The sequence below is a fragment of the Balaenoptera musculus genome, chromosome 4 (assembly GCF_009873245.2).
Source record: "Balaenoptera musculus isolate JJ_BM4_2016_0621 chromosome 4, mBalMus1.pri.v3, whole genome shotgun sequence".
Lineage (NCBI taxonomy): Eukaryota > Metazoa > Chordata > Mammalia > Artiodactyla > Balaenopteridae > Balaenoptera > Balaenoptera musculus.
In genome coordinates this window covers 61,202,539-61,228,306 of record NC_045788.1, presented here as the reverse complement: position 1 = coordinate 61,228,306, position 25,768 = coordinate 61,202,539, and the positions used below count along the sequence as shown (strand labels likewise).

Genomic DNA, 25,768 nt, shown 5'->3' with positions numbered 1-25,768 from the left:
AAAATGTTAAATAACTAACTTTTCAATTTCAGACAGTTTTATTTAGATAAGGTTGATCTGAGACTGAGGTCTTGGGAGACGTTGACAGTATGCTTAAACTTAGTTTCAAGTCTTGGGGGAAAAAAATACGGTTTATGTCAGTTTGGGGTCTTACAGTCTCTCAACTGGAAGAGAGGGTGGGGTGGCTTCGATCGCTCACCAGTCCCTTCCTTAGTAAAAGTGTGAGAGGAGGGAGGTGGGGGTGAGTGTTAAATGTACAGTATTAATGAAAGGAAAAGCAACAATTATTAAAGTTAGTCAAGAAGGTTCTAGGAATGACGGCACTGACCCAGGAGAAGGAGCTGGTATTTGGAAGGGAGGCTCACTCCGGGAGCTGCATCCCCCGGCTTCTCGCAGGGCTCCCCTGGAGGGGAGGGATGGGGCAGACTGAAAGCAGCAATCAGATAACCAAGGAAAGCCTGGGAAGGGTGGTGAGGCTCAGGCTCTGTCTGAGAGTGGGAGGGGAATCTGGCTCAGATGGACAATTTGGCTAAGCTCTGCCCCAGAGATCCCCAGGCTGGAAGTATCCTCCTGGCCTCCACCCTGGGAAGACCAACCACCCTTCCTAAGATTGACAGGGACCCCTGGAGCCCTTGTGGTCATGAGGTTCCCCTCCCAGGATGCAGTCACTAATTAGACTTCTAAAATGAGAACCTCACACGTACAGTGCCAAGCAAACTGTTAAAGTCGTTGGTGCCTGGGAATTACACTCGGGTTGTTAAAAATAAACGATTGTCCACAACCAGGTCCAAACAAGAAACCAAACGTCTGGTTGGCCTTTTTGGATGTTAACAAAACTATATCCCGCCCTTGAAGATCTTACTGGACCCCATCCTAACCCACAAAGAAACCATGCATTGTGCGTCTCCTCTGTGTGGACTGGGCAGTCACCACAAATGCAGACTTGGCGAATGGGGAAGATGATGCAAAACATTTTCATTGGTGTGAAAAAAAAAAAAGGGTATTTGCCCTGAAAGGAAACTTCCTATGGTTGGAAGTGGTTGGGTTCTCTGTATTTGTTTCATATGAAAATGAAGATGAGGAGAACTTGGAACTCTCATACATTGCTGATGCGAATGTAAAAGGGTGCAGCTGCTTTGGCAAACAGCTTGGCAGTGTCTCAAAATGTTAAACACAGAGTTATCATGTGTCCCTGCAGTTACACTCCTAGGCAAATACCCAGGAGAAATGAAAGCATATGTCCACACTGAATTTGTACAGGAATGTTCATAGCAAAAGCATGTATCTCAATAAAGTTGTTTAAAAAAAAAAAAGAAGTCATCTCTGGGAACAGTCTAAAAATATCTGAAAATTACTTGTAAAGTTAACATAAACATACAACTTCAGCTGTAATATGATTTGATTGTGGTGGAATCTAGACAATGTAAAAAGGGGAATGTACAAAAGTAGTCCTGCTTAAACTTCTGGGTCAAGCTTTAAAGACTGAAGACTTCTGATTTTAATTTGGTTACATTTCCTTATATCTTTTCATCAGCTGTTAGGTGTCTAGTTAATACAATACTGTGATATTTTCATTTATTGTTTATTGTTTTTAAATTGGTTTTCTACACTACAGCTCTCTGTTATTAAAGATAAATAATGACACTAGTGCTAAGTTTATTAATTTGTTGACAGAATTTTTTATATACTTTAGTTTTCTTGATGGTATTTACTTATATTATCCTCTGGTGGCTTTTATCATGATCTTTTCCTGGCTTCCTATTTTATGGCTCATCTGTTCTAGAAATGCTCCGCAAATGCCCTCAGTCAAGAGGTATAGTCCTGGCTGTAAACAGCCCTCATTCCCAAATATAATAAGAGGCCTCTGGTGGCCTAGATGAAGCCAAAACAAATAATATTGCATATACATCAGGTTTCGAAAATCAGTTACTGCCCAGAGTGCTTTCCTGTTGACCCTGATATTGGGAGGCTTATTTGGCCTTTACCATGGGGCACCCAATGGCAGATTGTGGGATGTTGCCCCTGTAGTCAGATCGCGGATTCTTCCAATGCAAGTGAACAGGGGATTTTAGCTGGGAAGAGTAATCTTCTATAAATTGACCTTGGCAGTGAAACATACCACCTGCATAATAACTTTTATTCTCCAAACATCTCTAAACTATTATACTTTATATGGCCATTATGTTTCTCCTCCTATGCTTACAAAATGCCTTATTCATATGTTCAGAGTAAACTCATCCAGGTTTGGTGTCCCCAGCTGAGCAGCAGATAATGTCAGAACAGTCATAAATGTGCCTAGAGAAGAATTGTTCACATTATAAAAGGAACAAAAGGAGGGGAAACTGTCAGAGAGTTTTCTGAGCTGCTTTGTATTCTATTCACTATAGATAACACCAACTGGAGAATTTCAGTAGTCAGAGTTTGTGTATAGAACGAGTTTGGATCTTCATAGCCCAAAATGCAGGCAGTCTGTTGTAAAGTTAAAAAAAAAAAAGAATCATAATATTGGGAATGATAGCTGGGAAAGCTGTTTTTTGTTTTGTTTTATTTTTTGACTCAATTTTATACTGGTTGTACGGTGTTGACATTTATATTTTGTGTAAAAGATTTATTTATGCAACAGCATAGGGCTGAGAAGCTGTGCCTCTCCTTGCCCCCCTTCGTCACCGTGTCTCTCTCCTTGGAACTCTCCTTTTAGATGTGGCATACACGACAGCTTGGCAGATGTCATATCCACTCCCAACCCTTTCTCCCTTGCCTTCTTCTATAGAAGCCAGAAAGTTAAACACTCAATTTCCTACCCTCCCTTGAAGCCAGGAGTGACCATGTGACTCAGTTGTAGCCAAGAAGATGAAACCGCAAGTTCAATGAATAAAAAGAGAGACTCCCAAAGAAAGGGGAGAGTTGTAGCTAGTCCTGCGTCAGCCTCTCTGTCCCCTTCTTCCTGCCTTGAGTTTGGATGTGATGCCTGAAATTACGGCAGCCATCTTTCAACCATGGAGTTTCAAGCCAACACCTTAAAAACGGGACAGAAAGAAAGCTGGAGCCTGGGTCTTTTATGATGGTACCAGGCCTGGACTGCCAACTTGCTATGTAAGAAAAACATCATTTGTTTGTTTAAACAACTTGTGGCCAGACTTTCGGTTATTTTCAGCCAACCACATTCCTTTATGACACACGAGATTTCTTCAATGTGCTTCTTTCCTGTTCTCAACTTCTCAGATAGCTCTTTCTCAGTCTCCACCCCCAGCTCCTCTTTCTCTGCCTATGCCTGAATACTGAGATTTCTGTGGCTTCTATCCTTGTTCTGTTCTCATTTCTTGAATAATTTTCTCCATGGGCACAGCTTCAACTGCCCCTTACATACCAACAAGTTCCAAATCTAGATCATGAATTTGGGTCTCCAACCTGAACCTGGACCATTATTTTCAAGTGCATTTAAGACATTTCCCTTTGTATGGCCCTGAAGCAAATTCAGCCTATCCATAATTAAACTCATTTTTTCCCCATCCAAGGCTTACTTTTCTCCTTTCTCTTACTAGTTTGATTAGTTTCACCACCCACTCAGTTATCTGAGATGGAAACTTTGGAATCATCCACTCCTTGTTTACCTTCACAGGTCACATCCAGTTAGTCTCCAGGTGTTACTGAATCCATCTCTTAAATTCTTCTTAGGTCAGCTCTCTCTCCTTTATTCCCTCACCATTGCCCTGGTCCAGGTGCCCACCCTCTCCACCTGGACTTCTACCTTCTCCTCCGAATTGGTTGTGCTGCCTTCCTACTCTCCCCATCTAGTGTGTTTCAACCGCTGGGGTCAACTTTCTAGAACACATCTGATCACTTCACTCTACTATTTAAAACACCTCAGTGCCCTGGCCCCATTACCTAGGGGTAATTCTCAAATTTTACTGTGCATCCGCATTACCTTAAGGACTCGTTTAAACATAGATTGCTGGGCCACTCCTCCAGAGTTTCTGATTCAGTAGGTCTGGGGTGGGTCCTAAAATGTATATTCCTAACAAGTTTGAGGATGGTGCTGATCAGGGACCACATTTTGAGAACCACTGGCCTAGGCTAAAATTAAAACTCTTTAACGTCAGGTTTAAATCATTTACAACCTACCTTCCCAGTTTCTGGCCGCTGCTCACCACGTTCCATAAGTTTTTTTGGGTTTTTTTTTGGCCGCACAGCATGCAGGATCTTAGTTCCCCGACCGGGGATCGAACCCTTTCCCCCTGCAGTGGAAACATGGAGTCTTAACAACTGGACCACCAGGGAAGTCCCCGTAAGTTATTTCTGAGGTCACCTGCCACTCTTATGTCAAGGTCTCAATCATTCTCTTCCCCTTGTCTGGAATGCACATCCCCCTTCTCATTCCTGGCAAACTCCCTACCAGTTCTTCAAGGAAAGTCCAGCTCTGGCTTCCCTTCTGAAGAATTAATTGACTGCTTCCTCCTCTACACTCTTTTGGCACTTCATACACAGGGTACTGTAGAGTCTTGCTACTTAACCGGTGCTCCTCAACCAACACTAGGGCCATCACCTGGGAGCTTGTTAGAAAAGCAGAGTTTCAGGCTCCACCCCAGACCTACTGAATCAGAATCTGCAATTTAACAGGATCCCCAGATGAGTCCCACGCCAGCTGAAGTGTGAGAAGCACTGCTGTGCAGGGCCTTGTGATAGACATTGTGATAGATGCTCTGATGACAGTATTTCCTTTAGTTCCTCCAGCATTCCCATGGCTCGTTATTATTGTCCACGATTTAAAAAGAGGAAACAGAGGCTGGTAGTAGCAGAGCTGGGATTCAAACCCAGGGCCGTCAGGCTTCAAAAATCTGTGCTTGCTCTCCGTACTATACCCATCATCTGCCTATTACTGGTCTTCACACACAGTATTGTAATTATCTATCCATAAGTCGGCTCCCTATCCATGTAAGGAGATGCTGAGCGGGGCAAAGTCCTATTGTCTCTAGAAATCAAGGAAGAAAACTGCACTGGAAACAAGGAAGAACCTTTGTTCTTTCTCACTGTCAACTACAGTTCTAATAGCAACTTTGGGTAGGATGAGGTTCCTGAAAGAGTTTATACAAATTTTAAAAATATAGCAGCTTTATTGAGATATAATTCATAAATCATATAATTAACTCAAAGTATACAATTCAATGGTTTGTAGTAAATATATTCACAGAATTGCACAATCACTACCCCAAAACAAACTACATGCCAATTAGCAGTCACTCCCCATTTCCCCCAGACCCTCCATCTCTAGGCAACCACCAACCAACCTCTGTCTCTATAGATTTGCCCATTCTGGGTGTTTCATATGAATGGAATTGTACAATAGGTGGCCTTTTGTGACTGGCTTCTTCCACTTAGCATAATGCTTTTAAAATTCAGTCATGCTGTAGCATGTATCAGTTCTCTTTTCCTTTTTATTGATGAATAAAATTCCACTTTTTATTTATCCATTCATCAGTTGATAGACTTCTGAGTTGCTTCCACCTTTTGGCTGTTACAAATAATGCTGTTATAAGCACTGTTTAAGTTTTGGCGTGGATATACGTTTTTATTTCTCTTGGGTACTCACCTAGGAGCTGGGTTATGCGATAACTCTATGTTTCACTCTCTGAGGAGCAGCAAGACTGTTTTCCAAGGTGGCTGTACCATTTTAAATACTCAGCAGCAGTGTATGAGGATTCCATTTTTCCTACATCCTTGTCAACATTTGTTGTTATCTGTCTTTTTTAAAAATTCAATTTATTTAAACTAAAAAACAAAAAACCCCAAAGCCTGTCTTTTTTATTATAGTCATTTTAGTGGGTATGAAGTGGTAGCTCATTGTGGTTTTGATTTGCATTTCCCTAATAACTAATGATATTGAGCATCTTTGCTTATTGGCCATTTGTATATCTCCTTTGAAGAAATGTCTACTCTGATCTTTTGCCCATTTTGAAATTGGGTTTTTTTATTTTATTTTATTGAGTGGTAAGAGTTCTCTATATGTTGTGGGTTGAATGTGTCTCCTCCAAAAGATATGTTGGAGTCCTTGCCCTCGATACCTCAGAATATGACTTTATTTGGAGATAGAGTCTTTACAGATGTAACCAAGTTAAAATGAGGTTTTATGGTGGGGTTAATCTAATATGGTGGGTGTCCTTATAAAAAGGGGAAAATTTGGACACAGAGAGACATGCATACAAGTAGAACATCATGTGAAGATGAAGGCAGAGAACAGGGTGATGTAGCAGAAGCTAAGGAATGCCAGAGATTGACAGAAAATACCAAGAAACTAGATGAGCGGCATGGAACATTTTCTTCCTCGCAGTCCCCAGAAGAAATCGAGATACCTTGATCTCAGACTTAAATCTTCCAAAACTGTGAAGCAATAAATTTCTGTTGTTTAAGCCACCCAGCCTGTGATACTTTGTTATGGCAGTCTCAGGAAACTAGTACACTACATATTCTAGATACAAGTCCCTTAACAGATAATATGATTTGCAAATATTTTCTCCCATTCTGTGGATTGTCTTTTCAGTTTCTCAATGGTATCCTTTGAAGCACGGAAGTTTTAAACTTTTATAAAGTTCAATTTAATTTTGACTCCTTTGCAGGGTTAGTTTTTGAGGCCAGTCTTTGAGATTTATTCTGATCCTAGGAGGGGTCTTCTTAGCGGTTTCTTTCCCTAGTTCTCACTGGTAAACTAGCTGGCCTGTGTTTGTTGATCTCTTGGAGCTACCAGCCTTCTCTTAACTGTCTACCACTATTGTGGTGGACAGTTTGAACATCTCCACACTCTGTTAGAAATAAAGTCAGTCAGCTTTACAAGCAGGGTGCTATGCTGGGGTCATAGGCTCTGGTCTTCTTGACCTGCCTTTTTCGGTGTGGAACTTCTGCCATCCAAGTAGGGGCTGGCTGGAGGAAGGGTGCCTACCTCTCAGCGATACTCACCTGGAAATTAGCCTAGGCAACATGGAGCCGTGGGGGGATGCGAAATGCTGGTGGCCTGCCCCTCCCACGGAGACCTCTTTGCCTGGGAGCAGGGGAGCCCCATCTTCTTGACCACATCCACTTGGAGTGTAGCTTCTGTCATATTGAGTTGGGAGGGAAAGTGAGGTAGAGCGTGCATAGTGGCTTAAGTGCTACAGACTCTGTTCTTACTAAGTTTCAGCAGGTTTTCTTGAATAAATGTTTCTTTACTTATTATACGCCTTTAGGATAATTTCTAGAGACTTTAAATGTTGTTATTTTTAAAATAATTTTCACCAATTACAGTTGTTTTGCTGAGGTGGGGGTCTGTGAAACTCTTCACACCACTATTCCAGAAGTAATTTATATACTTTTGATAAAAAATGAGATCATAGCAGATGTGGAGGTAGGGGTAGGGGTGGGGTTAGGGATAGCAGTAGCAGAGTAAGTCAGGAACAAAAGATTGGGTAACAACCCATCAGGACTTCCAGTTAGCGAACAAGAGAGAAGCAGTAGGTGTGAACAAAACCAGGAATCACTAAAGAAATTTGGAGGCTTTATAACTTCCCCATCCCTCTATTTTTCAACATATCCCTTCTGCCTCCCATAGTGATAATCAGTCAAATAAATATTCATTACCTACTCTGTGCCAGGCACTTTGGCTGGTCCTTGGGATAGAGTTAGGTTAACAAGACAGACTTGGTCCTTGCCCTCAAGGAGTGAAAAATAAATCCGTTTGGGGAATCAGGAAAGGCATCATAGATGAGGTAGCATTTGATCTGGACTCAGAAGCAAGGAGAGGGTTATTGCTGAACCTAGATTTAGACAGAAACCCAAAAGCTAATGATAAGATCAGGGAAAGTCACTGTTATGTAAGATGCCAGGAAATCATTAAAAATATGATTTAACACATATTGATGAAATTTTTCAGTTCTAGGCAAATTCAAAACAGGCCATTTGTCATTGGCACTCTACATTCTAGCCACTTTCTCTCTCCTTTCACTTTCAAGTGACCTTGGGCTTTCCAAAACTACCTACTAAGGCATCTTACCCCAGCTGGTCCTCTCCTCTGGGCTGGATTCTTGGCTAGATTCTTGGACCTCACCAAATAAGAGATGGTTTCTAATTTTGAAGAGTCCATAATCTGGGAGAGGGAGGTAAAGAGTCAAGTAAACAGTAAAGTACTCTCACAGAGGTATATCAAGGAGGTAATGGGGGCACACAAGAGCCCATCTAACTCAGACTGGGCTTATTACCAAACCAAACTTGGGTCCACTTGCCTGCACGCAGTAAAGCCACTCTACTGACACCTGGTTGTGGTGAAGGCTAGTACAGCGTTCATTGCAGGGCCAAGCAAGGAGTCCAGGGCAGCTAGTGCTTGAAAGACTAGAATTCCCCAAATGGTTTCAGGAAAAGGTTTTTAAAGATAGGGTGAGGTGTGTGATCAGCTCCTGGACGTTCTTCTGATTGGTTGGTGGTGATGATCAGAAGTCAACATCATCAACCCGTTTCCAACTGGTCTAGGGTCTACGTGTTGTGGGCAGCATACTGTTAACTTCTTCCACCTGGTGGGGGTTTCAGTATCTGCAAAACAGCTCAGAGGACATGGCTCAGAATATTATCCATAGCCCTTGAGAAGGAACCAAAGGTCCTTGACTTTGTTTAACGGCTAAACTATTATTTTGTCTTACTTGACTGTGTTCCTTTCTGCATTTTCTCACTTCTCTGATTAAATTTATTCTTTGACTAAAGTTTATCTATAGACAAAAGGCAGGTGAAGGATATGAGGGAGGGGATCCTGTTCTGGGAAGGCCCCATAGGGCTCTGCTTGGTTACAGGATGGGAAGAGGGTGATCACGGAAGCTCCCCTGAGGAAATGAATCCTAGCTCTTTCAGAGAATGTAGGGGAGATAGCTGGAGGCCAGGCATTCCAGGAGAAGGAAACCAAGGCACAGAGATGGGTAAGCCCAGGAAGCGTTCCTCCTCTCTCCCCCACCCCACCCAAGATTTGGGGAATTCCATATTGTATTGATTTTGACAAGAAACAAAGCTTCCCTCTCCCTAAGGAATTCAGATCTTTTTTTTCTCTCTCTCTCTCTCCACTAGCCCTTAGCAGCCAGTCAGTTACATGAACTGGTGTCAGCTGAGTGTTTCCACCACAGATTTCAATCAAGGAGTCAGTGAGGTAAAGATAAATTTATTAGCATGGTGGATGGGTAGGGATGTTCTATCCAGATTATTTTTGCTTAAAGATAATTGTGTGTGTCCTGCTTCATAGCTCTCTAGAGCTGCCCCAGTTTATGCCTATTTTCTAGGTAGGATACTTGGCTGCCTCATCAACTCTGTGAGCCTCTGCTACCTTCCAATAAATTTCCTATTCAGATAGTGTTGTTTCAGTCACATGCCAACAAGGAATTTTGATCTTAGGCAAACCACTTAGAAGGCTCTTCCATAGAGATAATGAAGGCCTGAACTAAGGCATTGGTAGGGAGGATGGAAAGTTAGATGGATGGATAGACAGACAGATAGATTGATTTAGATATAAAGAGGAAGAGCTCCTGGCACAAGGTATGGACTCAATATTTGAATGCATGATTGAATAATAGGAAAAATTACTCTTAGGTTTCAGTCAATTTTGTTGCTATTAACCAGAAAGGAAAATACAAGATGAACCTTTTTGGGAAAAGCTGCTTTTGAGTTTCAGGTTCTAGTAGTCCCATATTAAGGACTCATACAGAAATTTCTAGAAGACATTTGGATATAAGTATCTTATCTGAACACTTAGACTTAGGATCCATCAAATATAGTCATAACTGGGACCATAGCGGTGGATAAAATTACCCAGGATAATTATCTGCAGGGTAAGAAGAAAGCCTGATGATTGAGGATTTAGGGCAGAGGCAGAGGAAGAGCCCATGGAAGAGAAGGAAAAGGAAAAGGAAAAGTATGGCTATAGACAAGACAGGAAAATGTCATCAGGAGCATCAAATTTGTTAAGTAAGATAGGGACTTAGAATTTAACAACAAAGATGTAATTGGAGCTCTTGGCAAATGTGATTTCTGTAGTGGTGTGAGTATGTGAGCCAGATTGCGGTGTATGAAGAAGTGAGGCAAAGGAGAGACTTTTAAAAAAGAGGGTAGAGCCAGAAAGGAACTTGGGGCTGCAGAAAGGATTTTAAAGATGGGAGAGGCTAGAGTATGTTTAAATGCTATGGGAAAGTGCTCATAGAGAGGTTGAAAATCAGAGAAGGATGTAGCGGGAAGTCCCTAAGATGCTGGTAGAGTGGGATTCAGAGTTCAGGTGGAGGAGGGACACCTAAATCCTGAAGAAGAGAGAGGATAGGAAAGAAGTATAGGAGGAGAGATTCTATTTCATGTCCTTTAAGTCTCTGAAGGAGAAAGCAAGATCAACTGCTAAGAGAGTGGAGTACGCCAGGAGAGTGGCGAGTGAGTTGAAGTCTTGCCAAGAGTATCTTGCCCAATTGAAGTTGGAGATCACACAATTTTAGAGGTGTAAATTAGCTGATCTTCTCTACCTGTGTTCAATAGCTTGGGAGTAGGAGCAGAGAAGGCCAACCATTGGGATGATACACATGGAGGCAGTAGGAGAATAAGCGGAATGGGAAATCAAAGGGGTGAGCAAATTTTGAGTGCTGGTGAGTGCTGGAATGACATTGTGATGATGGAATGCAGGCTGGGAAGGGATAATGGGTAACCCAGGGGCCTGCAGGAAGAGGTGTTAGAAGACTGAAGATCTAGATAAGCTCACAAGGAAAATCACAGAATGAGAGAGATGGAAGGAAAGGAAGGCTGTGGCAAAAGACAGAAAGGCTTTGGAGTTTAAGGTTTCATAGGAAGAATAATTCTGGGTGATGAAATGATCCGAGGAATGGCCTTCTGTGTTACTTGGAGTGAGTGGGAGTGAAGGTCTGTTGACTAGAGGTCAAAACAATGTGAGGCTAGAGCAAAGGGATGGGTCCTATATGCTTAAATGACCCAGGATAATGGCAGAAATCAAAATTAAAGAGTAAGACTATGTCAGAGGTCAAAATTTGCTAACAAACAATTTTATGAATGGTAGGTATATGGAAATCACAAGTTGAGAAGCGGAAAATGCAGCAGACTAGGACATTAGTGTAATGTTATTTCCATGTCTCAGTAAGCAGCCCTTCCCTGATTGCTATGTATTTCCTCACTTGACAGAAAGCTCTGGAGGGCAGGGCCTGTCTTATTAATCCCACAGCATCTTACCCAGTTCTTGGCAGCAATTAGAAAGAAGAGAGGGAGACACAAGAGGGGAGAGATATGGGAACATATGTATAACTGATTCACTTTGTTATAAAGCAGAAACTGACACACCATTGTAAAGCAATCATACTCCAATAAAGATGTTAAAAAAAAAAAAAGAAAGAAAGAAGAGACCATACAATCTCTTTACTCTAGAAAGTGCTGATTCTTTATTCCCATTTACACAGTTCTCAGTCCCTGGAATCCTATAAGTTCCTCTATCATACTATATATAGAATTTATTCATATGTCTGCTTCTCCCATCATTCTATAAACTTTGAGAACAGGAACTGTCACATTCATTACTGTAATCCCAGAGGAAGCATTCTGTCTGATCCACATGAAGGACGCCAGTATTTGTCAAATAAATAAATGAATACATAAACGAATGAATCTCTCAGCTGTTAAGAACTACCATTCCTGATTAAGCACCACTGCCAAGTACTGGGCTTTGGTCTCTTCTTTCCCGTTGCTGCCAAGCACTGGGTAAGATGCTGTGGAATTAATCTAATAAAACAGGCCCTGCCCTCCAGAAGCTTTGTCAAGTGAGGAAATACATAGCAATCAGGGGAGGGCTGCTTGCTGAGACATTACATGCTTTTATATTCTAATTTAATCCTCACAACAAGCCTAAGTAGGAAGAGGGGAAACTGCAGCCCCAGAAAGCTTGAGCATCTTACCCAAAGACACACAAGCAGTAAATGTTAAAGCTGGCATTTGAATACAGCTCTGACTTCAAAACCTATTTTCACATTATGTTGCCACCAAGCCTAGTCTAAGTGTAACAACTAGGACTTATCAGAAAACCAGGTTTAGTGGATCACTCCACAGTGCTAACTTTATCATTAAGGCAATGATTCCCAAGGGATTTTTTTCCCACTTGCCACGTATGCTAGTCCTGTGAGAAGCAGATGCTAAGATGAGATCAAATGTGCAAGGATTTTAATAAAAACATGCAAGAAAATGCCCTGTGAGGGAAAACGTGGAGGGAGGGAGGGAGAGAGAGAGAGAGAGAGAAGGCTGGGAGAGCCATTAGACCCCAGAAGCAAGTGAAGGAGAGAGGGAAAGAAGGTTGGATAGAAGCATCTTACATTGCCATGTAGTCTAATGAAGGTTGGACAAAGCAGAAGGGGAGTCCTGGAGCCCAAATCCACCATCAGAAGGAACATGTGTGCCTTAGTATCCCTGTTACAAGTCATTGGCTGAAAGCAGCTGGTAGGAGGTGTGGGCTCAGCACAAATGCAAGATGGATTTCAAAGCCAGCAGCTGGGGCATCATTTGGTCAATTATGCTCCCTGTGGTTGGAGGCTAGTCAGGCCCATTTCCATAGCTGTCACACCATGCTAGAAAGCTTCTTGGAGTGTTGCTTTCTGTTTTGTTTCACCTCCTCGAATGTTTACTCACCTGCAGACACTGAATTCCTATAAAGCCTTACTGTCTTTGGTATCATCCATCACATCTCAGTAGGAGTGTGTTAAGCAAGTAAATATGATCTTTTAAAAATCCTCTTTCCTCCTTTATCACACAACCGTGTTTTTCTCTAAATAAAAAGATGAGAGTATTCAAAGCCTTGACTCTTTGGACCGATTGGCACTTTGGTTGTACTACACATGTATTGATGATTATGTTTATCAAACTATGACTCAAAAATCCTGTTTTAAGGTCTATACAGGCTCTTGTATAAAAAACAGAATTGGTGGTTTTATTCACTAAAACATTAAGCACCTCTGTGCTGAACATGCTATTCAAACATAAAAATGAACATGTGACTTTTGAGTCTTAATTTATAAAGGTGACTGGGTGATAACATGGAGCAGTCAGTGCCATTGAAAGAAAAGTGTAGTATCACTCACAGTTCTCCTAGAAACAAGAGGCACAGTGTGTCACACAGGGCCACAGGGGAAGCACCAGCGTCAGTCAGGGGGCAGAAAGAAATGAGGGGGAAGCATAGGACAGAGCCTTTACTGGGGTTTCCATGGGTAAGTCAAGGCATAGCAGGGTAACCAGTTTAGGGTTGGCTAGTTTGAATAATCCCAGCTGGTTTGGTGACACAAGGGGTGGTTCTTAGCAGTCTGGTACCTGGCCCTAGGGTGATTTAGGGCACGGGAAACGTTGGTTTGGTGTGTGAGAGTTAAAGGAGGCGGCTGGAGTTTTGGACAGGCGATTGGTTGGTTTATATATGAAAGCTGGGCTCACTGACTAGCTGTTTACCGCCTCTAGGAATTAGCCAGTCCTGGGAGGAGCAGTCTCTTCCCAGCCAGCAAGGTCCCCCAAAGATGTCAAAACATCATATAAAAAATATAAAAGACCCCAACATAATTAGGAGGAAATCATGCCTTTTGATTTTCTCAGTCTCCATTAACAGTTAATGAATAGCAGAGAGGCAGAAGGCAGGTTTAGCCCATTTTCCCCCCTCATTCTGTTAAGAGTACAGGTTATTTTTTGAAGAGAAAATTTAAATTATGAGAGGCTTCTATTCTCTACCCATTGCCCATGGTTTTCCAAATATAAGCTAACAAATGCTTTTAATTCTTTCAACTCCTTCCCTGACTTTGCATACTGCATTTTTGTCCTGAAGACAAAATGCATAGAAAAGGAATCAACATTTATATTCTCCTCTTCTGTGCCAGAACTCTGTTCACTCTTCAACATACATCCCATTATCCAACAAGCCTGTAAAGTGAGTATTATGACCGCATTTCCTAGAATAAGGAAAGTATGGCTCAGAGAGGTTAAATGGCTTTATGGCAGAGCACAGGTTGGAATCAGATCCGATGAAGCCTATCCACTTTCCAGGTGTGGCTACAGGGGAATTAAGTGAAATGAAAACAGCTTTAACATTTATTATTTAAGACACACTCTAACTTGCCATTTTATTTTGATGGCACAATATAAAAACTAAGCATAACAAGCTAAGCATTGCTTGTGCTTCTGTAACATCTCTTTTCAAGATTTTACTTTTGCTAATGTAAAATCAGACATTGCCTTTGCAGTAAACAGTGTGCCCTCTTCGACACCTGCAATAAAATTTCTTAAGTTCTTTACTCTTGATATTACTATAAGGGTATTTTTGAGAGCCAAATCAAAAGAACACTACAGTGCAAATGTTATGGATCACTTCCATAATTAAAAATTAAAATCATAATAAAAAAAATTCTGAATAGTAACACTTCCATGTGGTTCACACTAAAAAATTGATTACATGCATATTCATATATAGTTACACACAATTCTACAGGAGTATGCAGTGAAGTTGCCTTTTTACTTGTCCCTAAGCCACCATTTCCTCATACACACCAATGTTTTTAGGTTTTTGTTTAGCCTTCTAGTTACTTTGTGAACACACTAGTAAATACGTATATTAATTTGTAATTTCCCCCACTCCTTTTTCAAACAACCACTTGAATATATTTAAGGTAAGACAAAACAACGAGTTTTTGGTAAATAAAATTTAATACAACCATAGTCAAGTAATAATGGTTAAAAGACATTTTTTATTAGATACTTTTTAAAAATTAAAGACAACTATGCACAAAGTATATTTAAACAAGACATATAATAAGTATTAGTGTGCTGCAACTAAATTGAAAACAAAGAAATACAAAGCTTTTTTTTTTTTTTCCCCCACTGTTGAAGACTCTGGAGCATCTGAAAGCAAAAGACACTTGGCTGCCACAGGTCTGTACAAGCTGTAAAGCACATTATGCTTTTCTTCAACTCTATAATTGTGTTGTCTTAGATAGCTCCAGAAACTCTCAACAAGATTTAAATTAAGAAACCATGGGGAGGGGTGTTGGGGAAGAAAAGACTAAGAACTTTTTCAGGAAAGATAAATGAAAGAGCCTGTAGAGGAAAAAACAAAACAAACAAACAAACAAAAAAACAGTACATAAGAATGAAACAAAAATAAGTAGATTTACTTTTTTGACTTTAGATGCAGATATTGCAAATGATGTTTACAAGGGTTTAATCGACGTAAGATATATTTCTCTTAATATCTTAAAAAGCACCTTGGCATCAAACAAAAGAAGTCCCCCAATATAATAAAACTCCAAACACCCAACAACCTTTCTTAACATTTTCTTTCTGCCAAGCAACCACAAAGCTGGTGCTCATTAAAAAATTCAAGAAGGGAAATTTACTCTACAGGAAACAAGTATGAAACTTACCTAAGGTAAGCTTTATTTAGATTGAAAAAAAAAGTTGAAATAGCACTAGAGAACTTAAGGCACATAAATTCAGATGCAGTTATTTTGAAAACATTAAAACAAATTCTTTTCTTTGGGACAATATATAAAATAAATTATAACTACTGGTATTCAAAACATTTTTTAATGATGATCTTTAGCACTACAAAAATTTAATATCTAAGGCAATCACACAAATGTAAAACATTCATAAAAAACATTTTTAAAAAGTCTGAAGTATGTTGAAACTGTCTCTGGAATTATCAATTCACACTCCTGGCTCAAGCGGTTTCTGATGACTAGCATTAGATGTGACAGTAAGTATAGCTAGCTAGTCAAACCTACTGCCTTAAAGGCCAACCAAATTGCCCCATTCTGGTTTCTTGGTATGGTGAATTTATTTAACTAAAAGGAATAATGGGGTGAGGTTATGTAAACCTGGTTTTCAATATAATGCACAAGAAATTCTAAGAAAGGCCAAAATTATGTTGAGGTTAACTGGTGTCTTGAGTTTAGGAAAATAAAGGCAGTCCACAGGAAGCCTTTAAGAGACGTTATCTTATCACTTGGCACCACATAAACAGCAATCTCTTCTCTTTGAAAATACAGTCTGGAGTAGAAGATGTCTTTTCCACATATAAATCTCAAGAAACAAAAGGCACACACTGACGATTCAACCCTCTCTTTTCATGTATGGGTTCTCACAGCATTTTTTTGTTAAAAATCTATTGCCATATCCAGACAACAGGAAAAAAAAAAAAAAAAAACGCACCTGGTTTGTACACTGACAAAAGTAGTATAATTGAACCTTTGTCTTTTCCTGAGTTTCATTTCAAAAAGGGTATGACAGTAGAGATACATAAACAATTCATATTCACTAAGAGAAAATGTTATCAGTCCACAAAACATTTTCATCTTTCTAAATATAAAAAAATGAATGTTTAACCACCGCCATGTGTGAAGCCCCTTTACCAAACTGAATTTACTCTAGAATCATGAACTGAAAGTTACTTAGATATGGCACTTTAAACACTCCAATTAGGCAAAAATGACAAGTTAATACCCTCCCTGAGTATTTACATCATTTTTTTCTTAACACCTGGTTTAAATGGAGTAAATACCTATATTTCAGTCATCTAGGGAAAAAAAAGGTTACTGAAGATACAATAGGCTACCATTTCATACCTGTGCAGTAAAGTCAGTGGGAAGATTAGAGTAGAAAAGGAAGAAGGCCTTTTTGTTGTAAAAATTAGACCACTTTACAGCTCACTCACATATAGGAACACATGAAAAATGATTAAAAGTTCATGGAGAAAAAACTGTACATTTCTGTTGACCTACAAAAAATACTTTTGAATTCCTTCCCCACTGAGGTATATCAATGGCTAGGTTTAGCAAACTTGTATCTCCCGTCAATTTGTTTTCTGATCTTGTAAAACTGTATGCATTACATAGATTCTGACTGTATATGAGACATCATACTAATATTCATCATGTACTTTCATATGTAACAAAGTATTCTAGAAATGCCCAAATTAAAAAAATATAGTTCTGGAATTGAATAAGGTCAACTAATTTAACAAGGTCAACTAATTTTTACTTTATGTGCCTTTTTCTGATCATCAGAAACCGATAAAATTCTTGATGTCTGTATGTATGTGTGTAGATGAGCATACCATCTATCTACATATATACACACATGCATTGAATATATACATACATACTAACCCAAAGGCTTATACGAGCATCACCCACCAAAAGAAAATCTGTCAACTATGTGATGACAGTATGAATATAATCTGACACCATTCTGGTCGATAAATCCCTTTTGATATACTAATTATACCCTAAAATTCTTTATTACTTTACCAATGCTAACATCATTATTTATCAAAAATCAGTAAAGGAAGATAAATAATTAAAGAAAATTAAAGTATCAGTTGGGTAACTTTAAAAATTGTTACTTTAATTTCATAGGATTCAAGCTAAGTTCTTGGTGGCCTACTTAAATTATGTAGAGAAAAAAATTAAACAATATTGGCATGAGGTCCATGTTTAAACAAATTCTGTTCTATAGGATTTCATTTCAAATTTACTACAACAGACACCTGAACATTAAAAATAAATGTATAACAAAATACAAGTAAATAGTTAATACTTTTATAATAGACAAAAGTACTAAAATACAGGTTATGTTGAGAAAGTCTTCTTTGTGTGAAGTGTCTATGGATGGGCATGATCTTACAAATACACATGAAAATAACAAGTATCACTTGTATAATTCTCAGCATTTACAAAACACTTTTCTCATGTACCCCAAAGAATTTCTGAACTACATAGGTTCCATTATCTACAAAAGGTATGATGCAGAAGCAGAAGTTTACTCTAAAATTAAAACAAGTATCCCAATTGTATCTACTATTGTCTTTCAACTAAAATGGTAGAAAACTGGTTTCTGAATTGCTTTGATAATTATCACAAAAAGGTATACATCATTTCAAATTATGATCTGAAAAATAAAAATTCCTTAAAGATTTGTTAAGTTTTTTAGAGTTTTCCTCAGAATTCAGATTCCAGCTAGGCCTTAAAAGTTGATGCTGTATAGGGTTATTTGAAATCTTTGCATCATTCTAAAATGAGAAAGAAAGAGTAGTTTATCAATGTTAGGTTTTTGATTACTACCTTGGTTTTAACAGAAATCTGGTGACACTATAATCACATATTTGCATTATTTCTCCTATGGCAAGGAGTATATAATTATGATGTGAGACAACAATAGTGCCTGGGGAAGTGGCAATACAGCAGGCTACCTGAACATCCCTAAAATGTTTTAAATTATATCTGTCCACCCAGGAATATCAATAGTCACTTACGCTATGGTTCCTGCCATTCCATTTGCCTTAGAAAAAGTTTTACACTCTTCTCTGAAAACCAGTGAGCTTTATAAACTGGAGTTGAAACATCTAGACAAAGGCAATTTGATGTAGAGAAGCTTAAGAATATTGATCAATATTTTACACAATGGGTACCAAATGAAAGATTTATCTTAGAAGACTGCAACTACTGCTGTTAGTTTCTTCAAATAGCTAATTTTAAAAGAAATATGGACCCACTGAGACAGGTGGTCCCTGCTTTATCCTTTAAGGGCAGCTTAACAGTAGAGACTCCCAGGATTTTTAGCTGTTCACAAGAAAGTAGGATAACCAGGAAGAGGTCCTCACCCAAAGCACCATAGTAATGAGGTCAAACCCTACTGGGCTAAGGAGAAAATCTGTCCCTGTTTTTCACAAGATAATATTGCAAAGTGGATTTCAACTCTTCTGCCATGTTCAAGAAAAGGCGCATCCCTTAGAGGATTTAGAGATGATATATAAATACTTTTGAGAGCCACAGTGGGTCATTTTCCCTTCAACGGTCTTAGATGATTTTTTCTTAGGAACTAACATGTAATTTTAATCTCCATTTTAGGGGCACTTGCTTTTGTATCTCCTCCTCCCAAAATACCTTTAATATAAGAAAATAATTCTAAGAATGAAGTCATAATAACTCAGTATTTTATGATACTCAGATTGTTGTCACTACATTTTTATCAATTACAGAAAAAAACCCACAATAAAATTAATCAATTTGGATGTATTTTTTAGTGACAAAGATTTTTAAAACTGGTTTTTCCACCTTAGAATGATTCTAAGTATTCTAAGCATTATATGAGTCAAACTAAATGAAAACTTGCCATGCAATTTTATATATATATATGTGTGTGTGTATGTGTATATATATATATATATATACACATACACACACACATATATGTGACAAAATAAGGAATATACAGTCTTGCAGATAAACATACATAAATGAAGAGACCATTCACAAATTCCTAAAAGGTATGCAGGCAGACATTATTTCCTACTCCACATAGGTTTCTTACAAATACTCACAAAGGTACACTCTCAAAGCCCAAGCAAAGACCACTATTACCTTCAACAACAACAAATTTTTTTTTCCCAATTACAGAAAAGGCTTTATTACAGTTTGAAAGATTGATATTTTGGGGAGAAAGGCACGACAATTATTATTTTTACTTTTCTGTGCATATTGCAAAAAGGAGATATGTCAAGTTCCCACTCTGGAGTTTTTAAAACCTCTCATCTTGGATTGCTGTGGCTTCTTGGGTGAGGTATCCTGGTTTTAGAGCTTAAAGCATTTCTCATTGTATCTATGAATAGTCACACATCCATGATAGGACACTGGCCTGGGCATTGCAGCTACCCCTGTGATGATACTTGTTGCAGGATCATAACAGAGAATAGTGTCTGTGGCTTCTCCATTTTCCCGTCTTCCACCCAGGATATATATTTTACCATTACATACAGACATACCACAGTTTTCCTGTTCAACCAAATTAAAAAAAAAAAAATTAACTGTTGACGGTAAGGGATTTGGTAGCAAACTGAAAAGTAAAATAAGACATGCTTTAACACAGTCAAAAAAGGAGACATGAAATAATAAGCTCCCTTTTGCCCAACTCCTGCTCTATGTGTGAATACTAGGTAAATTTGCATGGGTGAAGGGAGTGTTAAGATAGAATATATGTCACTAATTGGGGTCAAGATATGGGTGGTGAAGTGGGGGTGGTAGACTGAGAGAAGGGTTTTAGTTAACTTAATGGTAGTTGAACAAAAACATCCTTGAAGAGTTGCTTCTCCTATTACAGGAAGGTCCTTCATTATAGAAAGTGGCTATTACATGATCAAGGGGTAGGAACATTATTCATTATATGGGATTACCCACAAGTTGAATGAATGAATGAGAGTTATAACCAAATTAAAGAAGCACTGTTATTAGGGGCCTTGGATGGGGCACAGAAACTCCCCGGATAACATTTTATAGTTAACTTTCCATGCAATGAGACTCTTAGCTAAATTTTACTCTTCTCTGTCAATAATACAATTACTATATAAAACAAATACTCTTGGCAAGGATAAGAGTGATTCTTCAAAGAAAGAAATTACACTAAAATTGTCTCACTATTGCATGAATCTGGTTATGCTGCAGGTCAATTATTCTTCCATTTAAATTTCACTTTAATTCAGAAAGTTATTGCATATTATTATCCTGTTTCCACATAACCAACAATGAGATGGGTTCTACCAGTGAGTACAATAAACATTTTTACTTGATCGGATTTGCTATACATAAATTTCACTCTTGTAGAAAAAATTAAATCTTGGCGGATTTCTATAATAGAGGATAGTATCTTTGGGTCTAGAAGAATTAGTGAGTATTTTAAATGCCTGCATTAGAGTTTATATACACCCATATTGACTTGGGGCCCATTATCATCAGTGAATGACAAACTTTTATGTAGAATACCACCCATGAACTGTACCAATTATGTGCCAGACTATAACATTTTCCATCCAAAGCACAATGAGCTCTTTCTATAAATTCTGAAAGTTCTGAACACAATAAAAAACAACATCCTTAGTTTTCAAGTACAAGCTGGCTTGCCCTACTGAACTTTACAGTCACTTTGATGATGATTCTTAAACTACATTATTATAGGATCTTGTTATTAACATCATTTCATAAATAGTGCTCAGAATTAAATGAAGCAAGCAACCTTCAGAACAGATATTCATTCATATCAGGAAATTACTTGCATAGTTTATATTTCACTCTATGAGAGTCTCAAGAGTAATGGCAGCTAGTAAGAAAAATAATTCATTAATACATGAAGTTTTAATGTTATTTTTCATGACTTAAATGAAACACAATCTTAATATTGTAAGATATACCCCTCTCCTTAATTATTATTTTTTATAATGCTTAATGCTTAAATGTTAAAATGCCAACAATAAAGAAAAAGAATCAGATTTCTTTTCAATTATTATTCTAAACTTTAACGACATTTTAAATACCTAGTCTGCTGAAGAAGGGTAAAAAAAAAATATGTTCCTGATGAAAGTTAAAAAGCAAAATATGTTTAAAATAGCAAGTTGTGGAATTTAGGAATTATGCGAAGTCAAAAGGCATGGAAATGGCGAGGTAAAAACAGAGAAAAAGGCTGGGTCCATTAGGACTGGAAAAAAAGAGCTCATTTTTTCAGTTCTTTTTTTGTCATTCAACATTCTAAGCATTTAAAAAACCCACAACCTTTGACTCAAATAGCTGTCTACCATGAAATTACAGTTGATTTATCGTTTTTCATTTGATTAGTATTAAAAGGGTAGGCAGGGGCTTCCCTGGTGGTGCAGTGGTTGAGAGTCTGCCTGCCAATGCAGGGGACACGGGTTCGAGCCCTGGTCTGGGAAGATCCCACATGCCGTGGAGCAACTAGGCCCGTGAGCCACAATTACTGAGCCTGCGCTCTAGAGCCTGTGCTCCGCAACAAGAGAGGCCGCGCTAGTGAGAGGCCCGCGCACCGCGATGAAGAGTGGCCCCCGCTTGCCACAACTAGAGAAAGCCCTCGCACAGAAACGAAGACCCAACACAGCCATAAATAAATAAATAAATAAACCCAAAGTTTAAAAAAAAAGGGTAGGCAGGACTTCCCTGGTGGCACAGTGGTTAAGAATCCGCCTGCCAATGCAGGGGACACGGGTTCAAGCCCCGGTCCGGGAAGATCCCACGTGCCGGGGAGCAACTAAGCCTGTGTGCCACAACTACTGAGCCTGTGCTCTAGAGCCTGTGAGTCACAACTACTGAGCTCGCATGCCACAACTACTGAAGCCTGCGTGCCTACAGCCTGTGCTCTGCAACAGGAGAAGCCACCACAATGAGAAACCCGCACACCGCAACGAAGACTGGTCCCTGCTCTCTGCAACTAGAGAAAGCCCGAGTACAGCAATGAAGACCCAAAGCAGCCAAAAAAAAATTAAAAAAAAAAAAAAAAAATTTACCGAGCAGCAATCAATGCAAGATACATGAGATGAATCAGAAAACACAGTATCCTTAAGAAGACTGAATTCCAGTATAGAAATGAACATTTATAACTATAAGGAAATTTATCACTTGCATAATAGAGGTGGTAAGTGTAGTGACAGATCAGAAAAACAAGAGATTAATTCTGAAGAGGGCAACCTCAGTTTGTTGTAACTGTGAAGTGGTTCTTGAAAGATGAGTAGAATTACAAATAGAGAAGGTGGAAAGGGCATTAAAGGCTAAGAGGACAACATGAATCGAGGCAAGAGCACATACTGTCTGGATAGCAAACGCAAGCAACAGATACTTAATGTAATTTGGGTAAAGGTGAAGAAAGTGAAGCTGAAAAGGCAAGCAGACGTCAGACAACAGAAGACCGAGAACGAAGCGGGGAAGCTTTCAGATTTTATTCAGTACATTTCCAGAGAAGAGACGTAATTAGATCTGCTGGAAAATCACTGGTGGTAAAATGGGTTAGAAAAGCAAGACACTAGAGAAAGGAACACTACTTAGAAAATACTGTTTTAGTTTAGGTAAGAACTGATGAGAACCTGAACAAAAGCAGGAACCACAGGAATGGAAAAGAATAGGAGAAACTCCTGAGGACACAGAACTGATATGATGGATTGATTCAATTTAAGAGAAAGCAAGAAAAAATTTAAAAATTAAGTTTCTAGGTGTGAAATAATAGAAAATACATATTGGCCTCTGACCCCAGTTCCTGACACAGAGCTCCTAAATCCCTTGCAATTTTCCTGGTTGATGGGAGTGTCTTTTGTTCTAAGGAGGGACTGCTGCTGGGCTCCTAGATGGGGGTTGGTCACCAGAGAAACCAAGCCATCATTAGAAGCTTAAGTTTCACCCCACCCTCCCTTCTCTGGAGAGGGGAGCAGGGCTGGAAACTGAATTATAACTGATCATGTCTACGTGATAAAGCCTCCATAGAAATCCCCGAAGTATAGGATTTGGAGAGCTTCTAAGTTGGTAAACACATCCATGTCCCAGGAGGGCGGTGCACCTCAAATCCATGAGGACAGAAGGTTCTCTGCTTAGGACCCTTCCAGACCTGACCTTAGGTACTTCTTTATCTGGCTGTTCATCTATGTCCTTTGTAATATACTTTATCGTATAACAAACCTGTAAACATAAGTGTTTTCCTGAGCAAATTACTGAACCCAAGGAGGGGGCTGTGGAAGCCTTGATTTATAGCTGATTTGTCAGAAGTACTGGTGAAAACCTGAGACTTGTGACTGGCATGTGAAGTGGTGGCAGTCTTGTGGGACTGAGTCCTTAACCTGTGGAACCTGAAGCAAATTTCAGGTCATGTCAAAACTGAATTGAATTGTAAGACACCAGCTGAAGACAGAGATTGGTTGGTGTGGGAATAAACCCACATATGTGGTGTCAGAAGTGTTGTCAGGGAGAAAGAGTTTTTCCATTCACTAGGTTGTTTGGAAACAGAAAAAGTAAACTTGGGGAAGAAGGTGAATTCTGTTTTAAGTCTGAAGTCTTGGAACGCCACGGAAAACATCAAATAGGCAGTCGGAAATTTGAGTCTGGAGCACAGGAGAGAGGCTTTAATGGAGAATAAGATTTGAAGTCATCAGTACTGAGCAGTAAACGTGATCACTCAGGAACGGAGTATAAACTGGAAAAAGGGCAGGGAAAAGAGGCTCAAGGAATACCCATATTTAAGGGCTGGGTAGAAAAAAACAAGAGAACATGAATGAGACTCAGGAGATTGTTAGTAATGACCTTTGGGAGTACAATATCTCTAGAGTGGTATAGGTAGAGCCAGATTTCCAGCATCAGAGCCGTCGAGCATTTTGACGGTGGAAGGAAAGAGGGTAGAGCCATGAAACAAAAGGCCAAGGGAAGGCCTTGATGGGGCAGGGGCAGAGGCTGTACAAGGGTACAAGCGCAGTGCGGATGAAAGAGACCCAAGTGCAGCCATTTTCTTTATAACAAAAACAACAAATTACCTAGTTTCTAACTGCAGAAGGAAAGAAACCAGCTTGAGAGAATTTCTTCTCTTCTGAAATGTGCTAGAGAGAGGGATAAGAACTGGAGTAGGAGTCTCAAAAAGGTCAAGGGGAAAAAAACCCAACAGCCCAAGAGCAATACCTACTTTACCATGGGATGGTAAAAAGTAAGTTATTTCAGGGCAGGAAGTCCAAAAGGGAGGGGATACCTGTATGTGTATGGCTGATTCATTCTGTTGTGCAGTGGAGGCCAACACAGCATTGTAAACCGACCAGACTCCAATAAAAATTAATTTAAAAATTAAAAACAAAAGTAAGTTATTTCAATAAATTCCCTGGAAGGAGTTCAAAACAAGAATACCATATGCTTTATGTAGAGTATAAACAATTTTTGAGGGACTTCCCTGGTGGCTCAGTGGTTAAGAAACCGTCTGCCAACGCAGGGGACATGGGTTTGAGCCCTGGTCCAGGAAGATCGCACGTGACGCAGAGCAACTAAGCCCATGCGCCACAACTACTAAGCCTGCACTCTAGAGCCCGCGAGACACGACTACTAAAGCCTGCGCGCCTAGAGCCCGTGCTCCACAACAAGAGAAGCCACCGCAATGAGAAGCCCGCGCACCGCAACGAAGAGTAGCCCCCGCTCTCCGCACTAGAGAAAGCCCGTGGGCAGCAACGAAGACCCAACGCAGACAAAAATAAATAAATAAATAAATTTATTTATTTAAAAAAAAATGGGTTTTTTTTTGGAAATAATCTGAGCATACATGAAACACATAAATAGTGAAGTTACTGTATATTCATACTGGTCCTGTACTTGGTCTCTCCTACATTGATTTTTCTTTTGGATTGTTTTATGTTATTACCTGTCGGCTGAATGTATTCTGTACATGCATCCAGTAATCTTCAACTGGATCATAACAGTATATTGCCTTGGTCAGTCCACCAGCAACATATATCAGGTTGTTTAAGGATACGGCTGTTATACACCTCTTGGCAATTGGGATAGCTGCACGAAGTAGCCAAGAATTGGTTTCTGGATCATAAGATTGAACCTAATAATATATAGAAGTACTTAATTAAAATTTCTCAACAAAAATGCCAATTTACGTAATAAAAAGTCTGCCAATATACAGAAACATGATTAAAAATAAAATCCCATTAATTCACAGAATTAAGGGAGGTTGGCTTGAGAGTAAAATATCTCAATTATGAAATTCTCAAAAGAAATACAAATTTATTACTATCAAGCAGAATAGAGTAACAAACAAACACAGACCGTTTCCAAGATGAATGGCTAGCAGGTTTGCTTTTTTTCCCATTAAAATTAACAGTCTTAGATTTTAACAAAATTCTGTTATATAGGATAAGTATGCCTCAATTTGAATATAATTTCTTTACATGTTTAGGGAGTCCTTT

General features: G+C 39.2%; 1 protein-coding gene across 7 annotated transcripts in view; it reads right to left on the bottom strand.

Moving 5' to 3' along the window:
- Positions 1-14,727: 14,727 nt before the first annotated feature.
- KLHL24 (kelch like family member 24) overlaps positions 14,728-25,768 on the bottom strand; it is a 40,891-nt gene continuing 29,850 nt past the window's right edge. For 6 of the 7 annotated variants that reach the window (XM_036850078.1, XM_036850076.1, XM_036850073.1 and 3 more), the window contains 2 exons: positions 25,216-25,404; positions 14,728-19,832 (listed from right to left, as the gene is read on the bottom strand). In XM_036850078.1, the coding sequence (XP_036705973.1) occupies positions 19,632-19,832; positions 25,216-25,404 (390 nt within the window). In that variant the 3' untranslated portion in view covers positions 14,728-19,631. Of the gene's footprint in view, positions 19,833-25,085; positions 25,405-25,768 lie in introns of those variants that run through there. The other variant, XM_036850079.1, reaches the window with a different exon arrangement.